The sequence below is a fragment of the Castanea sativa genome, chromosome 10 (assembly GCF_040712315.1).
Source record: "Castanea sativa cultivar Marrone di Chiusa Pesio chromosome 10, ASM4071231v1".
NCBI lineage: Eukaryota > Viridiplantae > Streptophyta > Magnoliopsida > Fagales > Fagaceae > Castanea > Castanea sativa.
In genome coordinates, this window is record NC_134022.1 from 31,667,257 (window position 1) to 31,692,870 (window position 25,614).

The 25,614-nt window shown below is 35.6% G+C and overlaps 3 protein-coding genes across 3 annotated transcripts; 1 reads left to right on the forward strand and 2 right to left on the reverse strand.

Annotated features, from left to right (window-relative positions):
• Nucleotides 1-7,598: 7,598 nt before the first annotated feature.
• Nucleotides 7,599-12,050, forward strand: LOC142614142 (putative polygalacturonase). Its single transcript, XM_075786688.1, has 6 exons — nucleotides 7,599-8,327; nucleotides 8,942-9,259; nucleotides 9,866-9,986; nucleotides 10,095-10,269; nucleotides 10,387-10,457; nucleotides 10,959-12,050. The coding sequence occupies exons 1-6, from the start codon at nucleotides 8,310-8,312 to the stop codon at nucleotides 11,651-11,653; spliced, it is 1,398 nt and encodes a 465-aa protein (XP_075642803.1). The 5' UTR covers nucleotides 7,599-8,309; the 3' UTR covers nucleotides 11,654-12,050.
• A 468-nt stretch (nucleotides 12,051-12,518) lies between these two features.
• On the reverse strand, nucleotides 12,519-16,979 carry LOC142612967 (protein S-acyltransferase 18). The gene is made up of 9 exons (XM_075785142.1): nucleotides 16,762-16,979; nucleotides 15,174-15,287; nucleotides 14,753-15,082; nucleotides 14,493-14,561; nucleotides 14,285-14,356; nucleotides 14,052-14,180; nucleotides 13,871-13,951; nucleotides 13,248-13,421; nucleotides 12,519-13,161 (listed from the first exon to the last, which is right to left on the reverse strand). The coding sequence occupies exons 1-9, from the start codon at nucleotides 16,804-16,806 to the stop codon at nucleotides 12,652-12,654; spliced, it is 1,524 nt and encodes a 507-aa protein (XP_075641257.1). The 5' UTR covers nucleotides 16,807-16,979; the 3' UTR covers nucleotides 12,519-12,651.
• Nucleotides 16,980-19,832: 2,853 nt separating this feature from the next.
• On the reverse strand, nucleotides 19,833-21,741 carry LOC142612392 (uncharacterized). The gene is made up of 4 exons (XM_075784488.1): nucleotides 21,026-21,741; nucleotides 20,311-20,758; nucleotides 20,168-20,229; nucleotides 19,833-20,091 (listed from the first exon to the last, which is right to left on the reverse strand). Exons 1-4 carry the CDS (start codon nucleotides 21,739-21,741, stop codon nucleotides 19,833-19,835), a joined length of 1,485 nt encoding a protein of 494 aa, XP_075640603.1.
• Between the last annotated feature and the right edge of the window lie 3,873 nt (nucleotides 21,742-25,614).

Below are 25,614 nucleotides of genomic sequence, written 5' to 3' on the forward strand. Positions count from 1 at the left end.
ACTCGGCCCACTTTGGTCCATTAGGTCTAGTTTGGTCCATTCTGGTCTAATTCAATCCACACTGATCCATTCAGTTCATTCGGTCCACTATAATTAGTTAAAAATAAGAATTTTTAGAATGTGATTTTTATTTAATTAACTTATTTAATATATTTATACTTTTTTTAATAAAAAAATTGGGTGATAAGTGCTTTATATGTACTTAAAACTCATAGTTACTAATAGTGAAATCAAACAACAAAAAATACTTATTCATGAGCTTATAAAAAATAACAATAACAAGTGAAATAAAAAAAATAAAAAAAAAATGATAAGAATATTGATGGAAGTTTCACCTTTGTATCGAACTGAGCACAGTGGCGGCTCCATGAATTTTTCTTAGAGTGTTCTTTAAGAAGTATAAATTACCCTTGTAATTTGTCTTTTATAAACTATAATTTGTTGTATTGTTGTTTCATTAATTATAAAATTATTATTTGTTGTTTAGCTTAACATAATTTAATTTGTTTGTCTTTTATAATGTATTGGTTAATTAAATTATTAATTATTGTTGTTTAGTTGCTTCATTATTATTTTTTTACTAACTACTAGCACACACCCCACTGTGCATTAGCACACACTAGCACACAGCCCACTGTGCATTATCCACGGCTCAACCTACTACCTAGTGCCAAACATAATTTAATTTTGTCTTTTATAATGTATTGGTGTCTGCTTCTGCATGCCTTTACTTCCCTAATTCAAATATCTCACCCCATGGTCCCATGACCCCATCCACCCCCCTACTCAATAGACAAGAGTCACAAGAGGAGCTAATCAGATAAATTCATAATACACTAAAAGACAAACTCACCAACACACCAACAGATAAAGTCAAAACAGGGGCAAATAATTATAAAGTTATAAAGTAAAGCTGTAAAACCAAGCCAATTACAGTTCAAAGAAAGAGAGTGAGAATCAGAGAGAGAGAGAGAGAGAGAGAGAGAGAGAGAGAGAGAGAGAGTCTCATTTCAGTTCAAAGAGAAAGAGCTCTTTCTCTTAGGCCACAGTCCACAGCAAACCCAAAGATGTAAGAGAAAAAAAAAGAGAGAAGTAAAGTGTAAAGAATTTAAATACCTTGAGAGAGGTTAGAGGGGTGGCGTCGTGGGCCGCGACAGCACGTTGAGGTAAGGAAGGACTTGAGGCCAAGCGTCACAAGCTCTAATCCGATCGGACCGATCTCCGATCTCCAATGCCCTATGTGCTCTGTTGCTTGAGTTTCAGGCAGAGGCACCATTGCGCTGATGTGGTTGGTCTGTTGGTTGTTGTTATTGATGAAGTTTTGTTCTTTAGGTTAGGTTTCTGATTTTAGTTTTTGCTTTACCATTTGATGAGGCGGCGGACATGTATTGGGTTTTGGTTGTTTTTCTTTTTTTTTTTGATAATCTGTTTGGGTTGGGCCGGTTGGGTATTTAGTTAATAGTTATTTTGATTTAAAAATCTGGTTGGGGTTGGTTTTGTTTAGGATTGATGTTGGGCTTTTTTCCGGGCTTACTCTGTTACAATTTTTTTTTTTTTAAAGATTTTAGTTCAAATTTTTTTTGCTTGAAAGTAGAACAAATAATCCACCAAAATTTAATTTTATTGGTATAAAATTTTTTTGAGGGTATTCCTAATTTTTTTTAAGGATAGATAAATAAAAAATTTTAAATTATTATATAATTTTTTTTTTTCAAGTCAAGGTGGTCCTGAGATCATCCTGGCTTGAACGTGGCACCGACATTGACTAAGCAAACGAGAGAGACTTTCCGCTTCGTAGCAACTGCATCATATATCAACCCTCACAAATTAAGTGTTAATGTTTCAGTTTGAGAACCAAAAAGACACAAAGAGAAAGAACGAAGTAACAGGGAAACAGCTTGCTTCTGAGATGTCTGTGTGGTTTTTTGAACGTTTCTTCCTACTTGCCATAGTTGGTTGCCTTGAGAATTCTAGATAGAGGGTCCAAGTTTTTAAGGGTCTGGTGTGAAACCCAATTGGGTTTTTATTTATTTATTTATTTATTTGGGCCTTTGAATTGTTAAACTTCGTGGTTCATACCTTTCATATTCTAAGTACATACATATGAATGTATGTTGCACAAAAATTTGAGACATTGGCCCACAGTGAGATTTCCTAATTGATTACTCAAAAGGTGTTTTTCTCCATCAATTGAGGGTATTCAGAACCCAAAAAAAAAAAAGAAAAAAGAAAAAAGAAAAAAAAAAGAGCTAATAGCCTAAATAAATGCATAATAGGAATTTTTTTTCCTGTTGAAAATTAAAGGAGTAATTTTGTTACTGGAACGAAAGTAAAAGGAGTGTGTAGCTCCTATGGTGGAAGTTTTGATGAGTTTTATTCATGGATAATTACTAATAAAAACAATACGATAGTTCTATTGATTAAAATATATATTTTAATTAATTCAATTGGTAAAATTTTTTATTATCGGATAAAAAATTTAAAGAGAAATGTGACCCCAATGTGTACACAAATGGGTTCCAATCGTAATTTTAAGCTTTTTGACCTCCACATTCTGGCCGAGTTAGCTAGTCTATTAGGAAGTACGATCCAAACCACATATCAAGGAGGCTAAAATTAAGATTTGTGGATCACAGAAAAGTTTGAAAACTCCGAAAATGTGTCACATTCCACATTAATAGTTCAACAAGAAAGGCGTCCTCATGGGGGACTTTCTTGAATCCAGCCAAAAAGAATAAATAAACAAGGCAGTAGGTAGATCCAAAAACAAATAATGTCGGACACATGTTATGGTCAATATTTATGGACCTGGTTGCCTTATATAAAAGTCGGGTAGTGAAAACAAGTGGCCAGTGGCCACCACATCAATCAAATTTTGCACCAAGGATGGAAATTAATATTATGGTCGTACCACCATTTAATCTATTGGCTCAATTATTAGCGTACAAACAACTTTCGCAGAGATCAATACGTATTATTTATTGTAAGCAATGTCTTATTTCGATGGAAGACTGAGTGTGGGCAAGAATTGACAAATTGAAGCCAATTTATATCCATAATTTCACTTCTCCATTGTATCAGCCATTTGCTGCGTTCTAAATATGGTCATATGTATAGGAAATTTGAGAATATTATAAACCAGAAATGGACCGTACGTCTTAAAGGAGTGCTTGTTCAAAAAAATAAAGACTTTTTCAATAAAAAAAAGTCAGTAATGCCAAAAATATGTTTTTGCTAATAAATAAGCATGTTTTTTTCTTTATCAATGAACTTGTGAGAAACCTACATGGCGGAAACCATCACAAGCCACTTTCATACAATAAATGATAGAAGCCACAGTCGATGGTCCTGTATATTGGTCTCACATATGGTCACATTTGTGTAAAAAGAGAATTGTATTAAACTGGAACCAAACACATAGGAATATATAAACTATTAGTGGTTGTGCCTATTTGTACGGCAAACAATTAACATTATTAATGTTTGTCAATTATCATATGATGCACATTAACTTCAAGGAAAATATTAAAACTATTATAAATTTTACTTTAAAAAAATTTATAAATTAACATGACAAGAATGTGATTGGTGTCCTAATTTCATAGTTGATCCCTCCTACTTAGTATTTACATTTAAGTGGGAAAAAAAAACCAAAATTTTAGTTTGAGAGATTCCTCATGGAATAAAAGCATAGAACAATCCATGCCCTAGGGGCTTAAAGAAGTGTTTTGCTCAAGAGTCTAAAGAGGGTAGTTTTGATTCTCATGATATAAGTACTTGAATGTTGATTCGAATCCTTGCAAACAAAAGGTCTCCAAAATTTGGATCCATTGGGAATAGGAGGTAAAAGATGCTTGGGAGGGTTTTCTTTAAATTTAGACTTAAAGAATATAGGTACAGAGTAACAACTTAACAACCCATGTGTTATATATAAATATGCCTAGTCGAGAAGCATTTATTATGGATGGGTGTTATTTTCTAAAAGGTTTAAGTTATTTAGCTTCTCACATGACATGGAAGTAGTGATGCTTCTATTTCAATTATTGGGTTTTATTGATATGCTAAAGACAAGTTGGTTGGTACATTTGGTGCACGCATTAGGGTCCATGTTGCCCATGTCTTCTTTCAAATACAAGGCTGTTTGTTTCATTGTATTATACATCAACCTTTTTCTTTCTTTCTTTCTAAAAAAATAAAAATAAATTTTTTTTTTCTAATTTACAAACACATTTATGATTTATTAGTGCATATGAAAAAAAAATAAAAGCCATTTAAGACTATTATTATAAAAGAAATGGCACAAAAAAGTATCATAAATTGTTCAAAATTTATGTACATAGAACAAAAGGCAATTATACTTATTTAGTATTTTGTGAGTATAACGACACTCTCTCTTCTTACATGAATGACATGTTTTATTAATTAAATTTATAATAAACTTACAATTAATGTGAAAGAATGAGATTCTCACATGAATGACAAGTTTTATTAGTCAAGTTTATAATAAAACCTACAATTCATATGAAAGAATGAGATATCACGTGATATGATGAATAACACGTTACTGTATTTTGAGAATATTGAATAATTTTTCACGATGTTAGAAGTTCTAGAAATATTATATTCCTGGGGACTGTATTGTTGACTATGATGTTGCAACTTAGATTGCTATTATTAGGGGACTCTGGATGGCTTTGGTTAACAGGAGTATGATTTTAATTACCTTTGAAGGATTAATTACTCAATGTGATTATGCTTGTATGGGTTGGTATATACACTATATGTTCTTACTTCAAATAAGGTTTAGTACTATGATTGGGAAAGATTATGTATGTTAGACGTAAAATTCATTACTCATCATTAAAGCAAGAATTCAATTTATTGTAGCTCCTCACAATTATTTTGAAGGGCCAGTGAAACTTTGCATACAAATGATCCCCTGTCAATAAATATATATATATATATATATATATATATATATATATATATATATATATATATATATATAAGTTAGTGTGTGTATCACTTTCACTTGTATTGCCATATTGGCAAAAGGTATTAGGATATCAAAGCTTGCAAGTAAAATGCTAATCATTATTTCATACTTAACCAAACACAAATCAAAGGTGGGAAATTTGAGTTCATTACGATTTGGAGCATCTAGATTACCATACATTAATTTTGTCAATCTTTTAGCAAAACATGGCATATTAAGATTGATGATTATCCTCTGCCTACCACGCTACCACTTGTGCTTTATTTTCTTCTTTTTTCTTTTCATGTGACCTCCTTGTTCATTCAGGCCCCAATAGAAATACAAGGAATCTCACAGGAAAGCCCTTATATTAACTGTTATTTATTTATAAATTAAATTGAATTAAATTAAAATTTATATTAAAATGAATTCCTAGAATCTTTTGACTTGAGCATGATAAAGTTATCAAAGGAGAGTTGCATTAACTCATATAGTAAAGTCTTTCTCTTGAATAAATTGATCCAGTTTTAAGTTTTGGTTTAAAAGACAAATTCATTATTATCTTAGTTTAATAACAAAAAACAATCACGATCCTATGAGTTTCAAATCTCATAGAATATATATAAAACAAACACCCAAAACAGATCTCCAATGCATGTTTGATGCTTGCTAGTCTCTCCCCTGAATGAGACAAATGCATGTTTGATGTTTGCTAGTCTCTCCCCTGAATGAGACAAATGTAATAATTCGAAACAAAATCTAGTGAAGATTTAGGTAAAAAAAAGGTTAAATTGATACAAGAAATTGGTGGATTTCACTAATAAATTGCACCCAATTTAGACGAAGCAAACACAGTTAGTTGTCTTAGAAAGCATGCTGATCTCATGCATGCGGATCAAACATGATGTTGGGACAGTCATATTCCTGCTTTACAGTTTTTTACACCCATCACTGATTGTATTTGATTAAACTGGGCATTGGATACCTGACTTTGGAAACCTTACCTTTTCTTTAACAATGTCCACAGACGATTACGACCTCACTCACTTCCCTTTGTATCTCTCTCCCTTGGCCCTTGTCCCCTTCTTTTTAGACAATTTTTCTTAATTGCTTCAGTTTGCAATTAGCATTTAGCACTGCTACTTTCATAAATTAATGCACAAGCAAAACATAGTACACAATGCTTTTGTATTTATATGAAGCAATGACCACTTTTCTTATTATATATATAGTATTAGATTGGGTTTTTTAAGTGCTAGTTTAGTTAAGCATTCTCTTCATGTCTGGTATGTATGTGGGTAGGCCTCGTTGTCTTCCTTCTTTTTCTCTTTTTCTTTATCTTTTATTATTCCTTGGCCCTTTCTACAGATTGAGTTATGCCCTCTTTTCAAAACCAGATTACATACTAAGAATCATAGTGTTACATACTAATAAGAGACAAAAAAATTATCTCATTGAGTTTTTGGGGTTAAAAAATTATTATTATAATGAACAGTAATAGAAGTCATTGTTGCCTCCAATAATCCCATCATACCCCGAGAGTTCATTAAATCGACACCTTATTGAATATAAGCAATTATATTATTCACTGGCACCATCGCAGCATTGCATTACAACCAGAGCTCGCTAATAAGAAAAATTCCAAGGGGACATTCACCAATGAATTACAGCCACGGGTTAATTGCATGTTTAGCTACAGAGACTTTTTCAAACTAAAGAAATAATGAACTCGGGACTTGTTAGGGTATATAAGGATATTCGATGTGGAATATCATGGATGGAAGATGTATTTCCTAAAAGGCCATTGAACAATTCTAATTCTACCTCAAAAAAAATTATTAAAAAAAGGATAAAAATATTTTTTACCTCTTATAAATTCAGCGAATTGTCATTTTAATCCACTAAGTTTTTAAGTTAATATTTTGTTTTTTTAGTCTCTAACTTTGACAATGCTTTGTCATTTTAACCATTTTGTTTATTTTCAATAGAAAAATGTTGTTTACTCTCTTATTATAGTGTGAAACAAGACCGTTTAAGAGAGTTAACATTGTTTTTAAATTGCGAAGGATAGAAGGACTAAATTGATAATGTTGTCAAAATTAATAAACTAATATGATAAAATTTAAACTTTAGTAGACTAAAATGACGATTTAGCAAAGTGCTCTCTCTCTCCATTCCATTGTGTTATTTATTTATTTTTTGAAATTTTAACAGGACCAAATGCATAAAACAATGAAATAAGCCAAAGAAGATAAATATGCACAAAGACACAGTTGCAAAACACACGAATGACCAACTGTTCCAACCCTGTTGCCGTAGGAATTATCCAATCCTATGCTCCCCAAACCAAAACCAGCAGAGCTTTATTTATTTTATTTTTTTGTCCATGACCGATTTACACCGCTTTTAGGCCAGCTAAGAGTATTGAGTGTGTTTAGATAACAACACAACTAAAAACAAAAACAGAAGCAGAAACAGAGAAAGATAAACACTTTACAAAACAACTTTTTTAAGAAAGAGAGAGAGAGAACAGAACAGAGCAAATGATGAGTGAAGAAGAAGAAGTGAAATTGTGTTATACTTATATTTCAGTTTATTTGACTTTTTGGCGGAATTTACGAACTTAAATCTTGGACAAAAGATTAGTCACATGGGATGAGAGAGAGAGAGAGAGAGAGAGAGACTCAAATGTCCCTTGAAAATCAAAAAACCTTAATCTCTCTCTCTCTCTCTCTCTCTATATAATTCTCTAACCTTAAACTCTCAAAGACTCTCAAAAACTCACTCACAGTCAAATATATTTATGTATAGGCAAAAGGCAAAGTGACTGAGTTTTGGGGGTGTCTCAAATTAGTAGTATCAAAAGAAACAAACACATACATACAGACAGAAAATCACACTCGCACTCAAAACCACTCTGCTGCAAAGCATAGTTGATTGTCACCCCCACCTTGGATTTCATTGAGTTTTGGCTTATCAATCCTCATTAGCTTTCTGGGTATCCTTCATTATCATCAGAGAGAGAGAGAGAGAGAGAGAGAGAGAGTCGTTGAAGGAGGTTGAAGGAACAAGGGAGGGCCTACTGCTTAAGTTTTGGCGGGCAGCAACGGTCACTATCAATGATTTTCATTTGGGTGGTGATGTTGGTAGCTCTCTGAGTGACCCATCTAATCACACTTGCTACTTGATCAACAAAAACCAACACATCAGCCTCCTGCTCTTCAAGCTTTCTTTTGTTTGCTGCTTTTGGGGAATTTGGAGGTGGCTGAGTAGTTTTGCCTATATAACTTTTTCTTTTTGTGCTTGGGCTAAAGAGGAAACAGATCTCAGTCACATGACGAGATCTTTTACTGTGAGTATTTATTTTGATCACTGCTTACTTTGTTTACTGCTTTCTTTTTGTGCTTGTTCTGATTCTGATTTTCTATTTTCTTTGCTGAAAAATCATGAAATGACTACTTAAATCATCTTGTTTCAGCCACAAATTAAGCACATATTAATTTTATATTTGAAACTTTTCTAGAATCTGATTGAGTAAAGTTTTGTTTTTTGTTTTTTGTTTCATTCTTTATTGAAAGAGTGGTGGTGGATAACTGGTATTTTAATAATTAGTTAGTTTTCTTTTCTTTTCTTCTTTTTTTGTAATTCTTGAAGCCCTTCTTTGTCTATTATCTTTTTTGCAAAAAATGTAGGTAATTTTCCCAGCTATTCTGTCATCATTGAGTGAGGGTAGGATTCAGATGCTTCAAATTAAGAACTCTTATGTGTTCCTTGCTTCCCTTTAACCATTTGTTGCTATTTCAGTTTATACTTCATTTGCCTAGCTCTTTCTTCCCATTCTCTTGTTAGGACAGTAAGTCAGATCAAAAGGAAGCTGCTTAAACAGTCACCCAAACACGCTACTAATGGTCTTTTTTTTTTTCTTTTTTTTTTTCCAGTAATAAATGTTAAACTTTTCTCTTTCAGCTGGTGGATGTGCTTCTGGTACTTGCTTTACTCAGTGATGCTTCATGGGCTGCCAAGGGCAACTCATCTTGCAAACAGACAAATTCAGGGGAAATTCGGCCTCACAGTGTCTCAATTACTGAATTTGGCGCGGTTGGAGACGGGACCACTCTCAATACAAAAGCCTTTCAGAATGCCATCTTCTATCTCAATTCATTTGCAGACAAGGGTGGGGCCAAGCTTTTTGTCCCGGCAGGCCGGTGGTTGACAGGAAGCTTCGATCTCATCAGTCATCTTACTCTTTGGTTAGATAAGGATGCAGTAATTCTTGGATCAACAGTAAGCATTCACCTCTCCTCATTAGCAGAAAAGCTTGTAAACATGAATATTAAATATGAAAATTTGCAGATGATTTGCCTCTGCTTTAAATGACATCTTTGCAATTAATCTAAGATGGGAAATTAAGTGTGAGGGACAGTATGGAGCTATTCACAATATGGTTAGAAAAACTAATGCTCATTCCAGTGATGTTGGTTTTGAGTTTTGACTGAATTACAAGCAAAATCAGTGTATTATGGGATAGATATGCTACTGTAATAATTCATTTACTTATCCATAATCATTAATGCTCCACTGCCTAGTCCATATTTAGGAGTAATTTTAGGAGTGATGTGAAAGGTATTATAATTTTACTGTATAAGTCTTCCAAACTAATATGTCATGAAATCACAAAAAAGTAATTTAGACAGTGGCTTATTAAGTTGTTGAGAAGGCACCAATCATATTTATTGTCACGTCAGTTTGTAAGTTTTTGTAATAGCTTTAGCAATTTCCTATTTTTTGACCTTCATCAACAGGGTAGTGCAAGCTATCTGTTTAGCCTTGAAACAACAGGCATGACATTAAAGCACATAATACTAAATAGGTTATGCTGCATTGTTTCAGAACTCTGATGATTGGCCAGTCGTTGATCCTTTGCCATCATATGGCCGAGGTAGGGAGTTACCAGGGGGAAGGCATCGAAGCCTCATTTACGGACGCAATTTAACAGATGTTATCATAACAGGTTCGTGATATTAATGAAGAATCATCTTCCATATGCATTTTTTATGGGTTTTTATTTTATTTTATTTAATTAATTTTTTTTTTCAATGCCTTTAATTTCTTCATACAGGTAACAATGGAACTATTGATGGTCAAGGTGACATCTGGTGGGACTGGTTTTGGAATGGAAGCCTGAACTATACACGGCCCCATTTAGTTGAGTTGATGAACTCAACTGGGGTTGTCATCTCAAACCTCACCTTCTTGAATTCACCATTTTGGACCATTCACCCTGTATATTGCAGGTTTGTCCTCTTCAGAAGGATTGAATTCATGTGTTTTTATTGCCATTATAAAACTGTGCAAAAGTGAAGCTTTTATGAAGTAGGGGGAGAGTTGAGACTGTTTTTCTGGATGAACAGCCAAGTTACTGTCCAGAATGTGAGAATCCTTGCTCCTCATGATTCCCCTAACACAGATGGAATAGATCCAGGTGAGTTTTACCTTCTAGGCCAAAGACTCTTTCTTTCTATTTGAATGGTAAATGACTGCTTTTTGAATTGCAAATTCCAAACATGTATTTTTGTCTTATTAATCCACCTTTTCCTTAAACCATGAAAGGCTTGATGATTCTAGTCTTTGACATGAAATTTAGATGAAGCAAAGAATGGGGAACTTTCTTTGTACATAAGCTATAAGAAGTCTTCAGTTTTAACTCTTGCAATATATACCAAAAAGTTAGTTAAAAGATATCAGTATTTCAAGGGTAGACTATACCAAGGTGATAATTCTCTTTGAATTTAACTGTCAATGGTTTCCTGCCCATTATTTTTATGGATTCTTTATATCCATTTTCCAAATGCAAGATACATAGTTACTTGAATATATTTCTTAATTGCTGAAACTTAACGTCATTCCAATTTCTTTATTCAAGTTGAGTAACTTGTTATGAACAATGGATAGCGTTCTCACCCATACTTATAATTGCATTCAGATTCCTCTGATAATGTTTGCATTGAAGACTGTTATATTAGCACTGGAGATGACCTTATTGCCATCAAAAGTGGATGGGATGAGTATGGCACTACATATGGTCGTCCAAGTACAAAGATTACTATCCGCAGGCTTATTGGAGAGACTCGAAGTGCAGGGATTGCAATTGGGAGTGAGATGTCTGGAGGTGTATCACAGGTTTATGCAGAAAGCCTTCAGTTTTCCAATTCGAGGACAGGTATCTCAATAAAGACATCACCTGGAAGGGGTGGTTATGTAAGAGATATCTACATATCAAATGTGACTTTGGCTAATGTAGATATAGCTATAAGGTTCATTGGTCACTACGGGGAGCATCCAGATAAATTTTATGATCCAAATGATCTTCCTTCAATAGGAAGGGTAACGATCAAAGATGTCATAGGAGAGAATATAAAATTTGCAGGCCTCCTTGAGGGTATAAAAGGGGACGATTTTCTTGACATTTGCCTGTCCAACATTACCCTTCATGTAACTTCAGACTCTCCATGGAACTGCTCTTATATTCAAGGGTATTCTGATTTAGTTTACCCAAAAACTTGTGAGCCTCTCAAGGAGATTGTCTCTCCTGAGCAGTACTCAGAGTGTTACCATCTGTCAAGTCACTTATGGAGTTCAAGCAATCAGAATAGAGGTGCTTGGTTGCGGTCTTGGTAAATCAAGAGAAAGTATAGCATTTCCTCTTTTTGTGAAATCACATTTTGTTAGTGTCAAGTTTAAGTTGAAAATTTGATTCTTGCCGATTCTAAACATGAGTGCCCGCTACCGCCTTCTGATGAAATGACCACCAGAGATAAGAAGCTGAGTGGAGTTGCTGATCTGTTGCTATTGGCTTTTGAGATGGGTACCGAGATGATTGTTTCTTGAAACTTTGTGTGCAGTAACAAATAAGTGAGTGATTTATTAGAAAGTGGAAATAGAATGAGCATGTCTTCAAAACAGTTTTCTTTTTACTTTTGGAGTTATATATGATTTTCTTATATTCAATCTTTCAAACTTTATGTAGAGAAACAAATTTCACGAAGATTTTGTGTATTTAGAAACTTTTTTGTCACTATATTTGTCATTGTGAGTTTAACTTACTATGCACTGAATCAAAAGCAAAAGTGTAGCACATGGGGAGAATTTGGCTGGTTCTACAGGTAATTTCCTCAGTACCCGCCCTTGATTGAGAAATGAAGGCATATTTCAATTTCATTACTGAACACCAAACAGATCCAAGTCTTTCGGTTTCAAAAAAAAAACCCATTAACACAGATCTCTTAAAAAATAAGGCCCCAAAAAGGAAAAAAGAGCTACTGGCACAATGCAGCATGTTCTACCTACCTAATGTATGAGTATGGGAGCTAGACAATGATGAAGTCAATTGAGAAAGTAACCGCATAGAAGTTAAAGCAACATCATTAATGCAGGCCAATTGTCATACCATCAACATGTCCATCTGTGGAAAGGGTATTATTTGATTTGAGTAGACTTAGTTTGAAAAGTACATGTATTTCTCAGCCTGAAAAAAAATCAGATATAATTTGTAAGAGTAACATGTAACATAATGTACTAATATGACTTTCACAAGTAAGATGCCCATCAAGAATACACAATCAACAAACAATTTTTTTCTCAAAGGCTGAGAATCCAATTTTTTTTAAATACAATGCCTATCTTGGGGATGCCTCACTCCCTTCCTTCTTAATTACGGAACATAAAACCTGCCTTGAAATGTAAGTTTCAAGTTCTTTGGACACCTCTGTTAACTTCAAGTCAAAACTGTTTCTGTACTTGTGCTTTGGCGATGCCACAATTCCAGAGAACATGGTTGGAGATCCAGAAAAACGCCTTCTTGGACTTGAAAACGTTCCGGGCGAGCCGGGATGCCTTACATTTGATATGAGAGGTGTTGAGCTTGTTCCTGGATTAGACATACTTCTATCCGTGTTCACCAGTGGTCCACGTTTAGTCTCCAGTGGCAGTGGCTTTAACGAATCAATATCCACCTCTGACTTCTGTTTCATGAGCTTTTCTCTGGCCTTCTCAACTGCTATTAAAGCTTTCTCTCTGCTCAAATTTATAAGTTTCCATGGGTCGATCTTTACATGGAAGCCTTGTCTCTTGGGCAAGTTAGACAGCTCAGGATCTCTATCAATCCTTATAGACAACCTTGGCGGATTCTAGAAATCAACATGAATAAGTATCCAGTGAGGTGGATGGGCTTATAGCTTGAAAAGGCAGGCTGTATATAAATCTTAAACCTTACCTGATTTCTCCTGTATCCTCTGCATATAAACCGTGACACAAATGATGGTTTTTCAGGTGAATCATCAAAATCAGTGCTTTCATCAGAAGAAAAATCAGATTCATTAAATGGATCTAGTTCCATAGATTGGTTATCCTCTCTCATTGCCAAGATGTAGTCATAAGTTCTCATTCCCTGCAGAAATGCATTCTAGTGAGACTATAGATAAGCAAGTCAAGAGCAAAGTTTTCAGTACGAAAGATTGTAAGTGGAGAATAATACAAGGCATAGAATTAAACCATTGAATTGACTGATCACTTTGTATGTGTGTGTGTTAAAAAATTACTAATTAGAAGCAATGAAGTATGTAATTTGATTCTCTTCAAGAAAGCAGTTTGTTCCCATAACTTCCTCTTAGACTTGAGGATCATATAAACGAAGATTTCTGTTAACTAGGGAAGGAGGCTGAAACCTGGGCACTCCAATGACTAGACAAGTGAGCCTTTGGTAACAGTTCTGGTGTCTTCTTTTTCCTTATACTAAAAGGTTTGATATGTACAAGCATTTGCATGTGGTTGTAATGTTGAAGTCAGGACTGAGCAATTTAGAAGTGAAAACAACCAGATAGCGACCTTGACAATTACCTTCCGAATGAGAACCACATGAAAGAAGAAAAGTTGTCCTAGTGCTGCTGTACCATAAGCTGTCATTAGAAACAGGAGTACCTGTGGCATTTCAAATTTCAAACGAATATAAATCAATGAAGAACTGAATTTGCATCTGAAGCAATTGCAATGTGACATTGATGAAGTAGCTTAATATTACCGATATTGTGGCAAGAACCCCTCTTGGGAACTGAATATAGAGCCTGCTCACCAGCTCCCTCTCAACTCCTCCTTTGTCTGCAAAGCACCTGATGAATATAGCAATGGCAGTTCCTCCTTCTATGATTAGCTGTAGCAGCAACAATTTCGTTGGCATGGGAATCAACTAAACAGAAGATTATTTAAGGTTCTTTTAGGCAGTTTCAAAGAACTGAAAGATACGAAGTAACTGACCATTAACAAGACGAAAGTCATCAGCATAATGAATGTTGTGTAATTTCTTTTCCCAACACAGTTGTTTAACCACTGAAAAAAAAAAAAAAGATAGAAAAGCCCAATTGTATTCAATTGATAACGTAGATTTTCATAAAGATCCTAACCTGAAGTCAACAGAACTAAAGAGGGATAAAAGGTAGCAAGAATATATACAACACAGTTTTACCCTGCAATGGTGATCAAACCCTTCAACACACCGGTTGCAGGTCCTACAATGCTTACTGTGCTTTTTTACCTGCAAAATGGAAGTCCAATAATGGATTCTGACACTCATAAAAAAATCCATTGTGAGGTTGCCAGTAGTAGTCTTATATAGCAATAAATGTACTTAGTATAACTACAATTCTGTCCAATGACTCTGCGTGGCTAAATCTGTTTCTACTTCAGAAAAAAAGCTATGACAGGCATTATTAATTCACAGCTTACCTCAAAATCGCATAGCGAGCAAAATGAGATGTCATCCTCTCTTGTATCAGGTGCAACAGCATCATCCTTCATGACAAGGGGAAATGGAAGCAAGGGCTCCATTTGAGCACTTGTTTTCCATGGATCCAGATACTTCCTCCTAATAAAAGTCTTAAGGATCTTCCTTTCTACCCTCCTTAAAAACCTCACAACTATCTGACCCATCATAAACCCATAATTCAGCTTTACAATTCCACTCTTAGATTTGGCTCTTTTCTTCTTCCTAAAGCTGGTTTTGTCAGTTGGGTCAATGGCGGTACACCTTACAAATAGAAACATTACAGAAAGTGCCTGAAAATGAGATAAATAAGGTCATTCTCAATGAGAAAGTAACAATTCGATTAGGGAGAAAGCAGATTGAAAGTCTTATTCGATGCATTACCACAAAGGAAAACAACGTGGTGATTGTGATTTCCGCAATTCTGTTTCCAAGGAAAAGCCCCAGGAAAGTATAGAAGAATACAACCAGAAAACTGTAAATTGCCATTCCCACCATCTGCAATTGTTTGCCCGTCAATACAAATAATAGATTGATTCATAGAAAACAAAAGTTATAAGCATTTGGGTGTTAAGGCATACACTCTATTCATCTACAAATTCCAGATTTTGTATCTCATTCAGTTTCAAATTACTGAGAACTCAAGGGGGCCTAATTCTTTCTGTGAGGTGGGTCAGGTTGCTTACAAAGCAGAGTATCAATTTTATGACAATTCAGGACCCTTGTCCTTGATCACATATTCTAAAATGAGAACACACACACACACACACATATATATATATATATTGCTGCAAATTTGCAACTAGCTTCAGGAAAAACATCAATTGCATTCACTTTTATTGTTCTACAAAGACCAGATTTTGCTTTTAATTAAGCTTCAAATTATTAAAACTCAAGAGGGCCTAGTTCAATGAGGTGGGTCAGGTACTCAGGTTGCTTATGAAGTAGAGTAGCAATTTTGTTCACAATTAGTTCTGTACACTTGTACTTGATCACCCATGCCACAAAGAGATCATTTTTAGTCACAAAAATACAACTAGTTTCAGGAACTAAAAAAAAAATCAATTGTATCCACTTCCATTCATCTACAAAGACCATATTTTGCATCTAATTCAGCTGCAATTTGCTGAAAACCTAAGAGGGCTTCATTCTATGAGGTGGGGTCAGGTTGCTTACAAAGTAGAGTAGCAATTTTATACACAATTATGTTCCTTGCCCTTGATCAAACATTCCATAACCATGAACAGAACATTTTTTTGCCACAGATATACAATTAGCTTCAGTAAAGAACATCAATCGCTTTCTACATTATTCAATCTACAAAGGCCAGATTTTGCATCTAATTCAGCATTAAATTACTCAAAACCCAAGAGAGTCTCATTCTATGAGGTGGATTCAGGTTGCTTACTAAATAGAGTAGCAAATTCAATCAATTAGGTGCCTTGTACTAGATCACACTTTCCATAAATAGAAACCTTCAGTAAAGAACATCAATCGCATTCTGTTTCATTCATCTACAAAGACCAGATTTTGCATCTAATTCAGCTTCAAATTACTGAAAACTCAAGAGTACCTAATTCTATGAGGTGGGTCAGGTAGCATACAAAATAGAGTAGCTAATTTAATTCAATTCGGTGCCTTGTACTAGATCACACTTTCCATAAATAGAAAGTTTTCACCACAAACATTCAACTAGCTTCAGTGGAAGGAAAAAAAGATCAATCAATCGCATTTACTTTCATTCGTTTACAAAGACCGGATTTTGCATCTAATTCAGCTTCAAATCACTAAAAAGTCAAGAGGGTCTAATTCTATGAGATGGGTCAAATATATTGCTTACAAGGTAGATTATCCTTTTTAAGCATAACTAGGTGCCTTGTACTTAATCAAAAATTACATAAAGATAAAATTTTTAGTAAAAAAAATAAACAACAAAATCAATTCCAGAGCTGGTAAAGTAGTGAAGCTTTACCTGTAGGGGGTGCAGAGGACGTTGCCAGCCATGGCGTCTCATCATCTAGTCCTTGTTTTTGTGAAGTAATCTGTCGAATGAATACAGTGCGTTTGTGGGTTTGCTTTGGTTTTCAATTAGCTTCTGTTTTTGTTGTTTTCTTTAAGGTTCATACAGATACAGTTCACCCAGCAAAGATGACCTCCAACGGTCGACTCTTCTTTGTTTGGGGTTGGGACAGACTATTTTTGAAATTTGAACGGTGCTTTATTGAGGTCTTGATGCAGATCTAGCTGATCGGACGGTTATGATGACTGTGGGACCCTTGATGTATAAATTAATTCATTTTCACACGGAGCTGCCACAGTTTTCAATTATTAAATGAAGTTCTACTGGTAAAGTTGTAACTAGTTAAGAGGCCTTGGGCCTTTTATGACCTATTTAGCCCTTGTTGGACTAAATTATCACTTGATGCCCTAGAGACAATGATTACAAAGCTAATTTTGGATCAATCTATATCCACATAAGAATAAGAATAATAATAATAATAATATATAAATAAAGCAAGGAAAATGTTAACAAGCATCGGACAAGAATTGTTAAGGTTTCATTTTTGTGTTTCACTTAAAAAGAAGAAAAAAATTGTTAAAAAAATTGCCAAAAGAAATAAAAAAAATTACCAAAAACTGAAAAATTGTCAAAAGTTAAAAAAGTAATCCAAAAATTTATCAAAAATGTGTTGCTAACGGGCATCTTACGGTGCCCGTTAACACAATCCATAAAACAAAGACTATTGATTTTATGTTGTTCTTTTTAATGATGTGGAGTATTTTTTTTTTTAAGCCACATATTTCCATGTTATCATTCTAATATGTATCTTTTAATTTGAATTATACATAGAGCCATATATAGTGCTAAATTATATTACTTTAAATTAAGATTAATTATTGTTTCACACTACTAGTTTAAACTATGGATTATTATTGTTTTACACTTCCGGACGTGAAATGTTTCACAAAATGTCTACATTTTACATATGATATAAAAGAGTGTGAACAATGTTGAATTTGAACAATCAAAACTCTTAAACCAATTAGAAATCATGATCTTTTTTGAATAAAGCAAGCTAATATTGAATAAATCATATACTATATAACTTGAATCCTTGATATTCAAGTTATGACAAGTGGCTCAAAGTAGATGTTACATATCTTACAATATGCTTTTGCCATATGACTTATTGCTTGTTAAGATTATTTACTTTAAATGAAATTTTATTACTGGAATATCAAGTGAGATAGTAATGGTTTGGTTAATTTAATTTGGTAGCTCTATAGCCTTTTCAAGAATTTAAAATGTTACTCCAATTAAAATTCTGTTACCAAGCTTTTCAAGAAATTTAAAATAAAATCAAAATTAGTTTTGTAAGGACACAATTCAAATTCCCAAACCACGACTGGGAGGAAAATGGGCTTGAAAGGCCTTTCTTCACAATGAATTTGTAGAGGGTGGGTTGGTAATTTAGATTTCAAGAATGGTTTAGACAATTACAAAAAGAACGGGCTTTGGGCCCAATGGAACAAAACAAAAAACCGTTTGCAAAGAGTAAGACTGAGAAATCGTCCTCGGATTGTTTCCGAGGATGGTTTATAATAATATTTCTCAAGTTTGAATACAAGTGTTGATCATCATTTACTATTGACTCTATCTCTTCTACTCCCCAAGTCCTCTCTTTCTTCGTATGCCTTCCTTCCTATTTATATCATTTTCTTTCCCTTCATCACCTTCCACTTTCTGGTTGCAATCCTCATTTTTGGATACTTGTCCCATCCATTCTTCCCTAAAGCCCGCTGGGATTAGGGACCAAGTTTCAAGCTCTATGCTTAGGTCACATCCTTCTATCTATCCAGTCAGCGTATCAATTACAAAGCCTTTAATGTATGGGCGGTGGTAGCAGCTTTATTTTTAGACATTCCATCGTTCTTTCTATTGTCCTCCACGTATACTGTGTATCCCCATAGTCGTAGGACTCTTTATAATATAACCCAGGGATACTAAACTTCTCTTCCTATGTCCTCGGCCTAGTAATCCGAGGACAAATCTGCTCCTCGGACGTATTCGGCTATTTAAATAGTCTACGATCATTTTGATGTCTTCGGATTTGGGTTTCCAGCCCAAAATACTTCGTTGGGCCATCCTTCATATATTACTGGGCCCAACACCCCTACAAGTTTGATTATCTATTATAAATTTTTGTTTAACATATTAAAATTTCTATGTACCGTGTTTACACCAAGTATCTTAACATATCTCCCTCAAAAAAAAAAAAAAAAAAGTGACTCAACATATGCACTACATGTCTAATTAATGTGTTTTTGCAATGCGTCTAATTAATTATTAAGTTTTTTAAATTTATTTTAGAAGAAACTTCGGTAACGTTTCAAGTGCTTCATTATTAAGATAGTTTAGATAATATTCTTTAATTTACATATAGTTTTAGTTTGGATAATGCATGCCAGCTCATATTGGCAAACTACTAGTTATAATTAAATTAATTAAGTTCTTTTTTTTTACAAATTTTCTAATTCGTGCATCACGTGTCAAACTTTAATGTGCACTATATAAGTTTTATTTTTTTTTTTTTTTGAAAAGAAAGCATTCATTCATTCAATATTATGTAAAGAGTCTTGGTACAAAGCCTCCACCGACGGCGGTGGTGAATCCTCTATCCAATAGATTACATCATCAACATTTTTTGCACACCTAGCTAAAGAATGCGCAGCCATATTCCCCCCTCGCTTAACACAACTGATTGAAATCTGCCTCATCCCATTCAGATAAACACAAATATCATCATAAATATGTCCAAGCAAGGAGTTACAGTAGGACACATCTGATATAGCTCTCATTACTGTGCTGTTATCACCTTCAACTACAAGCTCTGAAAATCCAGCTTCCATGGCAAAAACCACTGCCTATTGACACGCCAAAGCTTCAGCCTCTTTGCTATCTCTCACATAGGACCCCTTAGCCGACATCCCAGCCATTACTTCCCCTTGAGCATTTCTGATTATTGCTCCAAACCCAGAACACTACTGCTCCATGAACACAGCTGCATCTAAATTCAATTTATACATATTTTGAGGTGGAGGCTGCCAATGGTGTCCACTTGATATTGTGTTCGAGACAACCAACTGCTCTTGCGCTATTCTGTACTCTTCCATGTAATCTGCCGCTCGTTTGTTCAACCAACAAGGATGCTTCATCTGTCCGCCATGCACCATTGAGTTCCTCTGGTTCCACACAGTCCAAGCTTGCACCACAAAGATCTCCATCCCAGCTGCATCAAGTCTGTTCAACAATACCTCAAAAAGTTGCATAAAATCATGAAAGTTAGTAGCATATTTCTGCATCATGATGGAACTACCCGCCCACACATCTTGGGCTGCTGGACACTCCCAAATGGCATGAATCACGGTCTTTGGAGCTCTGACAGCAAAGGCATAAATTGTCTCCAATTATATTTTTTTTTGCCAAGTTTACATGGGTTGGCAGTATCTCATGACAAACCCTCCAAGCAAATACTTTCATTTTGTTTGGCACCCTTATTTTCCACAATTTCTTCCATAATTGCTGCTCAGCACCTGTCAAACTTTCAGCACATTCCCTCAATACTTTTCTTGCCACATGATATCCAGATTTAACTGTGTAAGCTCCCTCTTTATTATGTAGCCATACCACAGCATTAGCCACACGCCTATGGCTTAAGGGGATTTTACATATAGCTTCCGCATCCTCTCTATTAAAAGTTGCCATGATGGCATCTCGCCTCCACCCATGTAAATCCAAATCAATAAGATCTAAAACCCTCCAATCCTCCTCTCCCTCATGAACTGGATGCAGCACCCTATTTGATGGATAATTTGGAATCCATTTATCTACCAAAACTTTTATGGATTCACCATTCCCCACACGCCAACAAGATCCACTTCTCAAAATTGGTATGGCAGCCACAATACTTCACCATACATACGAGCAATTTGGGGACACAGCAGCATCCAAGAATTGACATTTCGAAAAGTATCTAGCTTTGAAACATTTGAAAAAGAGAGAATTTTGGTCCTGCATTAATCTCCAGCCTTGTTTAGCTAGCATAGCATAATTAAACAACCTCAAATCCCGAAATCCCATCCCTCCTTTAGCCTTTGGTTAAGTTAGGCTATCCCAATTCTTCCAATGGATCTTTCTGCCATTTCCCACCTGTCCCCACCAAAATTTAGCACACAAGGCATTCAGTTTTGCACACAATTTAACCGGCAACTGGAAAACCCCCATAGTATATGTAGGAATTGCTTGTATAACTGCTTTTATTAATACTTCCTTGCCTGCTCTTGATAACATTATACCCTTCCACCCTTGCAATTTTTTCCAAACTCTATCTTTTAGAAAGGAAAAAGTTTGATACTTTGCCCTTCCCACCAGAGTTGATAGCCCCAAATATGATTCAAATCTATCCACCACCTTCACCCCTAATAATGACACAATTTCTGCTTTTTTCCCTTCTTGAGTGTTACTGCTAAAATAGACAGAGAATTTTTCCATATTAATACATTGGCCAGAAGCATTAGCATAAGTTTGTAAAACTTCATTAATCACCCCAACCTCACTACTAGTGGCTCGACAAAAAATTATTGAGTCATCAGCAAACATTAGATTTGATATTCTAGGCGCCCTCCGACATATAGAAGCTCCTTTAATACGACCATCCAACTCTGCTTTTGCCAATAATGAAGTAAAGCCTTCTGCACATAATGGGAACAGATATGGAGAAAGGGGATCCCCTTGCCGAAGTCCTCTAGATGGCCGGATATTGCCATACTCTTTTCCATTTATAAGAATGGAAAAAGAGGGAGTGGTCACACACCCCATCACCCACTGAATCCATTTGTCTGGAAATCCCAATTTAATCATTATGCCTTGCAGAAAATCCCACTCAAACATGCCATAAAGCTTTAATGATATCAAGCTTCAAAGCCAATGATCTTGTTTTTCCTTTTTCCGAGAGTGCATAGAAAGTGTAAAACTTCATAAGCCACCAAGACATCGTTAATAAGCCTCCCCGGCACAAAAGCACTGTGGTAGGAGATATCACAGATGGTAGAATCGTTTCAACCCGTTAGCCAAGACTTTGGAAATTATTTTATAAATGACATTGCACAAGCTAATTGGCCTAAAATCAGACATTCTCTCAGGAGATTTAATTTTAGGTATCAAAACAATGTTAGTATGGTTTATATCAGGCCCCATAACACCAGACTGTAAAAAGTCTAACACTGCATTAATCACATTATCACCCACTATATGCCAAAACTTTTGGTAGAAAATAGCATTCATACCATTAGGTCCAGGTGCCTTTGTTGGTCCCATTTGGAACACTGCTATCTTGATTTCATCAGCAGTAAAATCACTGGACAATATTTGTTGCATATCTAAGGTCACCTTACGCTCCACTATGCTAAGACAATCATTAGCCTGAGTACAAGTACCTGCATGAAACAAGTTCTCAAAATAATTAATTGCTACCTGAGAAATATCTTCCACCTCCTCCACCCAATCACCATCAGAATTTTTTACACCCTGGATATAATTCCTCCTTCTCCGTTGTGATGCCTTAGAGTGAAAAAATTTTGTATTCTTGTCTCCATGCTTTAGCCAAGAAACTCTAGATCTTTGTGCCCAAAAAATCTCCTGTTTCATCAATAAATCATCCAACTCCTTGCTCACCTCCAAAAATTCTACCCTTGAAGCTTCCGTAGTCACCGCCATGTTCAAATTTTCCAATCTTTTTTGGAGCTGTTTGATGTCTTCATTGTTCGGCCTAGCCATAGAAAAACCCCAAGCTCGTAATTGATCCTCACAATTCTGAATTTTCTGCTTGATACTTGCCAACCCATGCCCTCCATTATGCGCCAAAGTCCATGCTTCTTTCACAATAGTCTCACATTCCTTCCAAAGCAGCCAAGATTCCTCAAACTTAAATCCTCTCCTCCCTTGTCTGCTATTCTTCTCAAATTTTTGTGTGTGGAGAACAATGGGCAAGTGGTCTGAAGCATGAGGGGCTAAATGCACTATTGAACTCAGCCGGAATTTTTCTTTCCATTCCCTCGTTGCAACAAGCTTCCGTTTAACCGGATTTTTGTATTTGCCTCTCCTCGGCCGTTTATTGTTCCAAGTATAAGGGTAACCCTTAAAACCCAAATCCTCCAAATGACATTCCTCCAAGTGCCTCGAAAATCTTCAACCCGGCTTGCTAGTGCTGGCCGTATACTAAGCTTTTCGCAGGATCAAGAAAAGCATTAAAATCTCCTATACATAGCCAAGGACCCTCTACAAAAGACTTGAGATGGTTTAGTAACTCCCAAGACTTATGTTTTTGCTGCGCTTCCGGCCATCCATAAAAGCATGTCAACCACCACTCAGAACCATCTTCCTCCTTCACTTTTGTTAACACGTGATTATCAGTGAAATTGATCAATTCCATCCTAATTTCATCCTTCCACAGTAAAGCCAAACCGCCATCCGAATTGGGTTTCTTCACAATGATTTTATTTTGATAAGGCAATTCACCATAAAATTTTTCAAAACCCTCCTTATCTAGCCGTGTCTCCATAAGAAAACACACATTGGGAGCTTGTTCCCTTACAATCTTGTGAAGGCTATGACATGTCCAAGGGTTCCCCAGCCCTTGGCAGTTCCAACTTAGTAGCTTCATTGCCTCCGGCAAGGGTGGTCAGCCACCCTCGCCGATTCCTCATCATTAATTCAACATAATTTCTCCTTCTTCACTCGCTATGCCTCCTCTTCTTCATCTGATAAACTACCCTGCATTTTAGTGGAGCTGCCTCTCTTCCCTAGCAAAGGTTCATTCGTGGGCCTTATAATACTACCAAGCCCATAATCCATCCGCATAAACCGGGTCCATGTTGATTTTAATTTAGGCAGTGCTGGTCTAGGCAGATTCGGCCCAATCTGCTCATCCACGATAGTAGCATTATCTTTGTCATACGGTGACTTTGGACTCTCATCAACTATGTCCGTGTTTGTAGTGATAGAAGAGGTATTATTATTGCCCACAACGTCATGAATCACCTTATTATTCCTTTGCTGAATTTTCAAATTCATCTCATGCATTTCAAAGTTATCTATGTGACTTGGAATATCCACACCTAACTTCTTGGCCTCCACTACCTGAATTTCAGTATCCACTCCTTGATTCACGGTTGTACACTTCATCCCTTCCTGCAAGTCAGGCTCTACCGTACTCCTCCGTAACGGTGATCTTTGCCGGCCACCAGTAGCCTTAAGCCAATCAACATATTGGTAGTCAGCCTCCATCCCCTGTTTCTCAACTGCATAATGGCTCGCACAGTGACGTAAATCATGCCCAAGAACACCACAATAATAACAAAACACCGGTAACCTTTCATACTTAAATTTAACCCAAGTGCGTTCCCCATCTGAATCCTCAATAAATCCTCCCCGCCTCAATTGTTTAGAAATCGGTAATGCAACCTGCACCCTCATAAAATAATTCGGAGTATCCTGCCCCCTCCGTCTCTCCACATCTTCCACCATCCCCAGTCTACTACCAACCGCTGCTGCTACTTGTGGAGACACCATGTCAAACGGAGCCCCCCAAATTTGGATCCATAAGGATGCATGATCTAGTTTAACATTACTCGTAGTCATTCCCTTTTGCCATCGCTTGAGTAGAAGCAGTTGGTTATCAAAACTCCACGGTCCCCCTTTCAAGACACGGTTTAAATCATAATCTGTTTGGAACTTGAACTGGAACAAATTCGAACCAACCTCAACAATCTTCAACTCAATATTCATACCCCATGCTTTCCGTATTGTACTCAAAGCCGCCCTTTTGTTAAAGGCCCTGCACGTTAAAAATTTTCCAATGAGACTCAAATTGCAGCTCTCAATCTCAGCGAGTCTACCCTCATCAGATATCACAATAATCTCTTCTTCCTCAGATGTTAATGTCATGTTTTCCATGCTCTCAATCACATCTTCAGCCATTAGGAATCCAGTAAAAATAGTGAACACAAGCCCTCAGTATAAGACTAAGGGAGGGAGGATCTCGTTTTTGCAAAAACGAGAGAGAGAAACTCCTACGTGAGAGGAGAGTGATATTCCTTATTGTGCCAATTACAAAAATTAATTGAAGTGTGTGATGAGATCTAGCACCAAAAACTGAACCCATCCTGTGCACTATATAAGTTAGTATCTAGTAATAATATAAAACTTTTAAATTTTTACTAATTTCTTTTATCGTTAACATATAAATTATGGTGTGATCATCCTCATATGCTTACATATACAACATCAAACCTCCGCTCAATTTTTTTAAGTGAATATTTTAATGGAAAAGTATACAACAAAGAGAATTCATGTGCCTGGGGAGTTAGAGAAAGGAAAAGGCTGTGCACCCACGCAAGCATCATTATTTCAAATAGAGAAAATTTATGGACATATATTTTGTGCTACACATTTTTCTTAACTTTAATATAATTAATTGCGAGTAGTGGAGAAAAAATAGTCAGTTCATATAAAAGTAATTATTTACTACTACTTAGCAAATTGTGACAACAATTGTAATTATAAAAGATTTGTTTCAATATAGCATGCAAGGTGTTGTAAGAATCAAGAGTAAAATTCAAAGAAACAAAGGGCAAGTTGAAAAACATCACTCTTCATTATAATTTATATTAATTTATGTGTCTTTCTTAACAAATTTAATTTATTTACAAGGTATTTTTCTCTTCTCAAGCATGTGACAAACTCATCTCGTACACCCCACTCTAA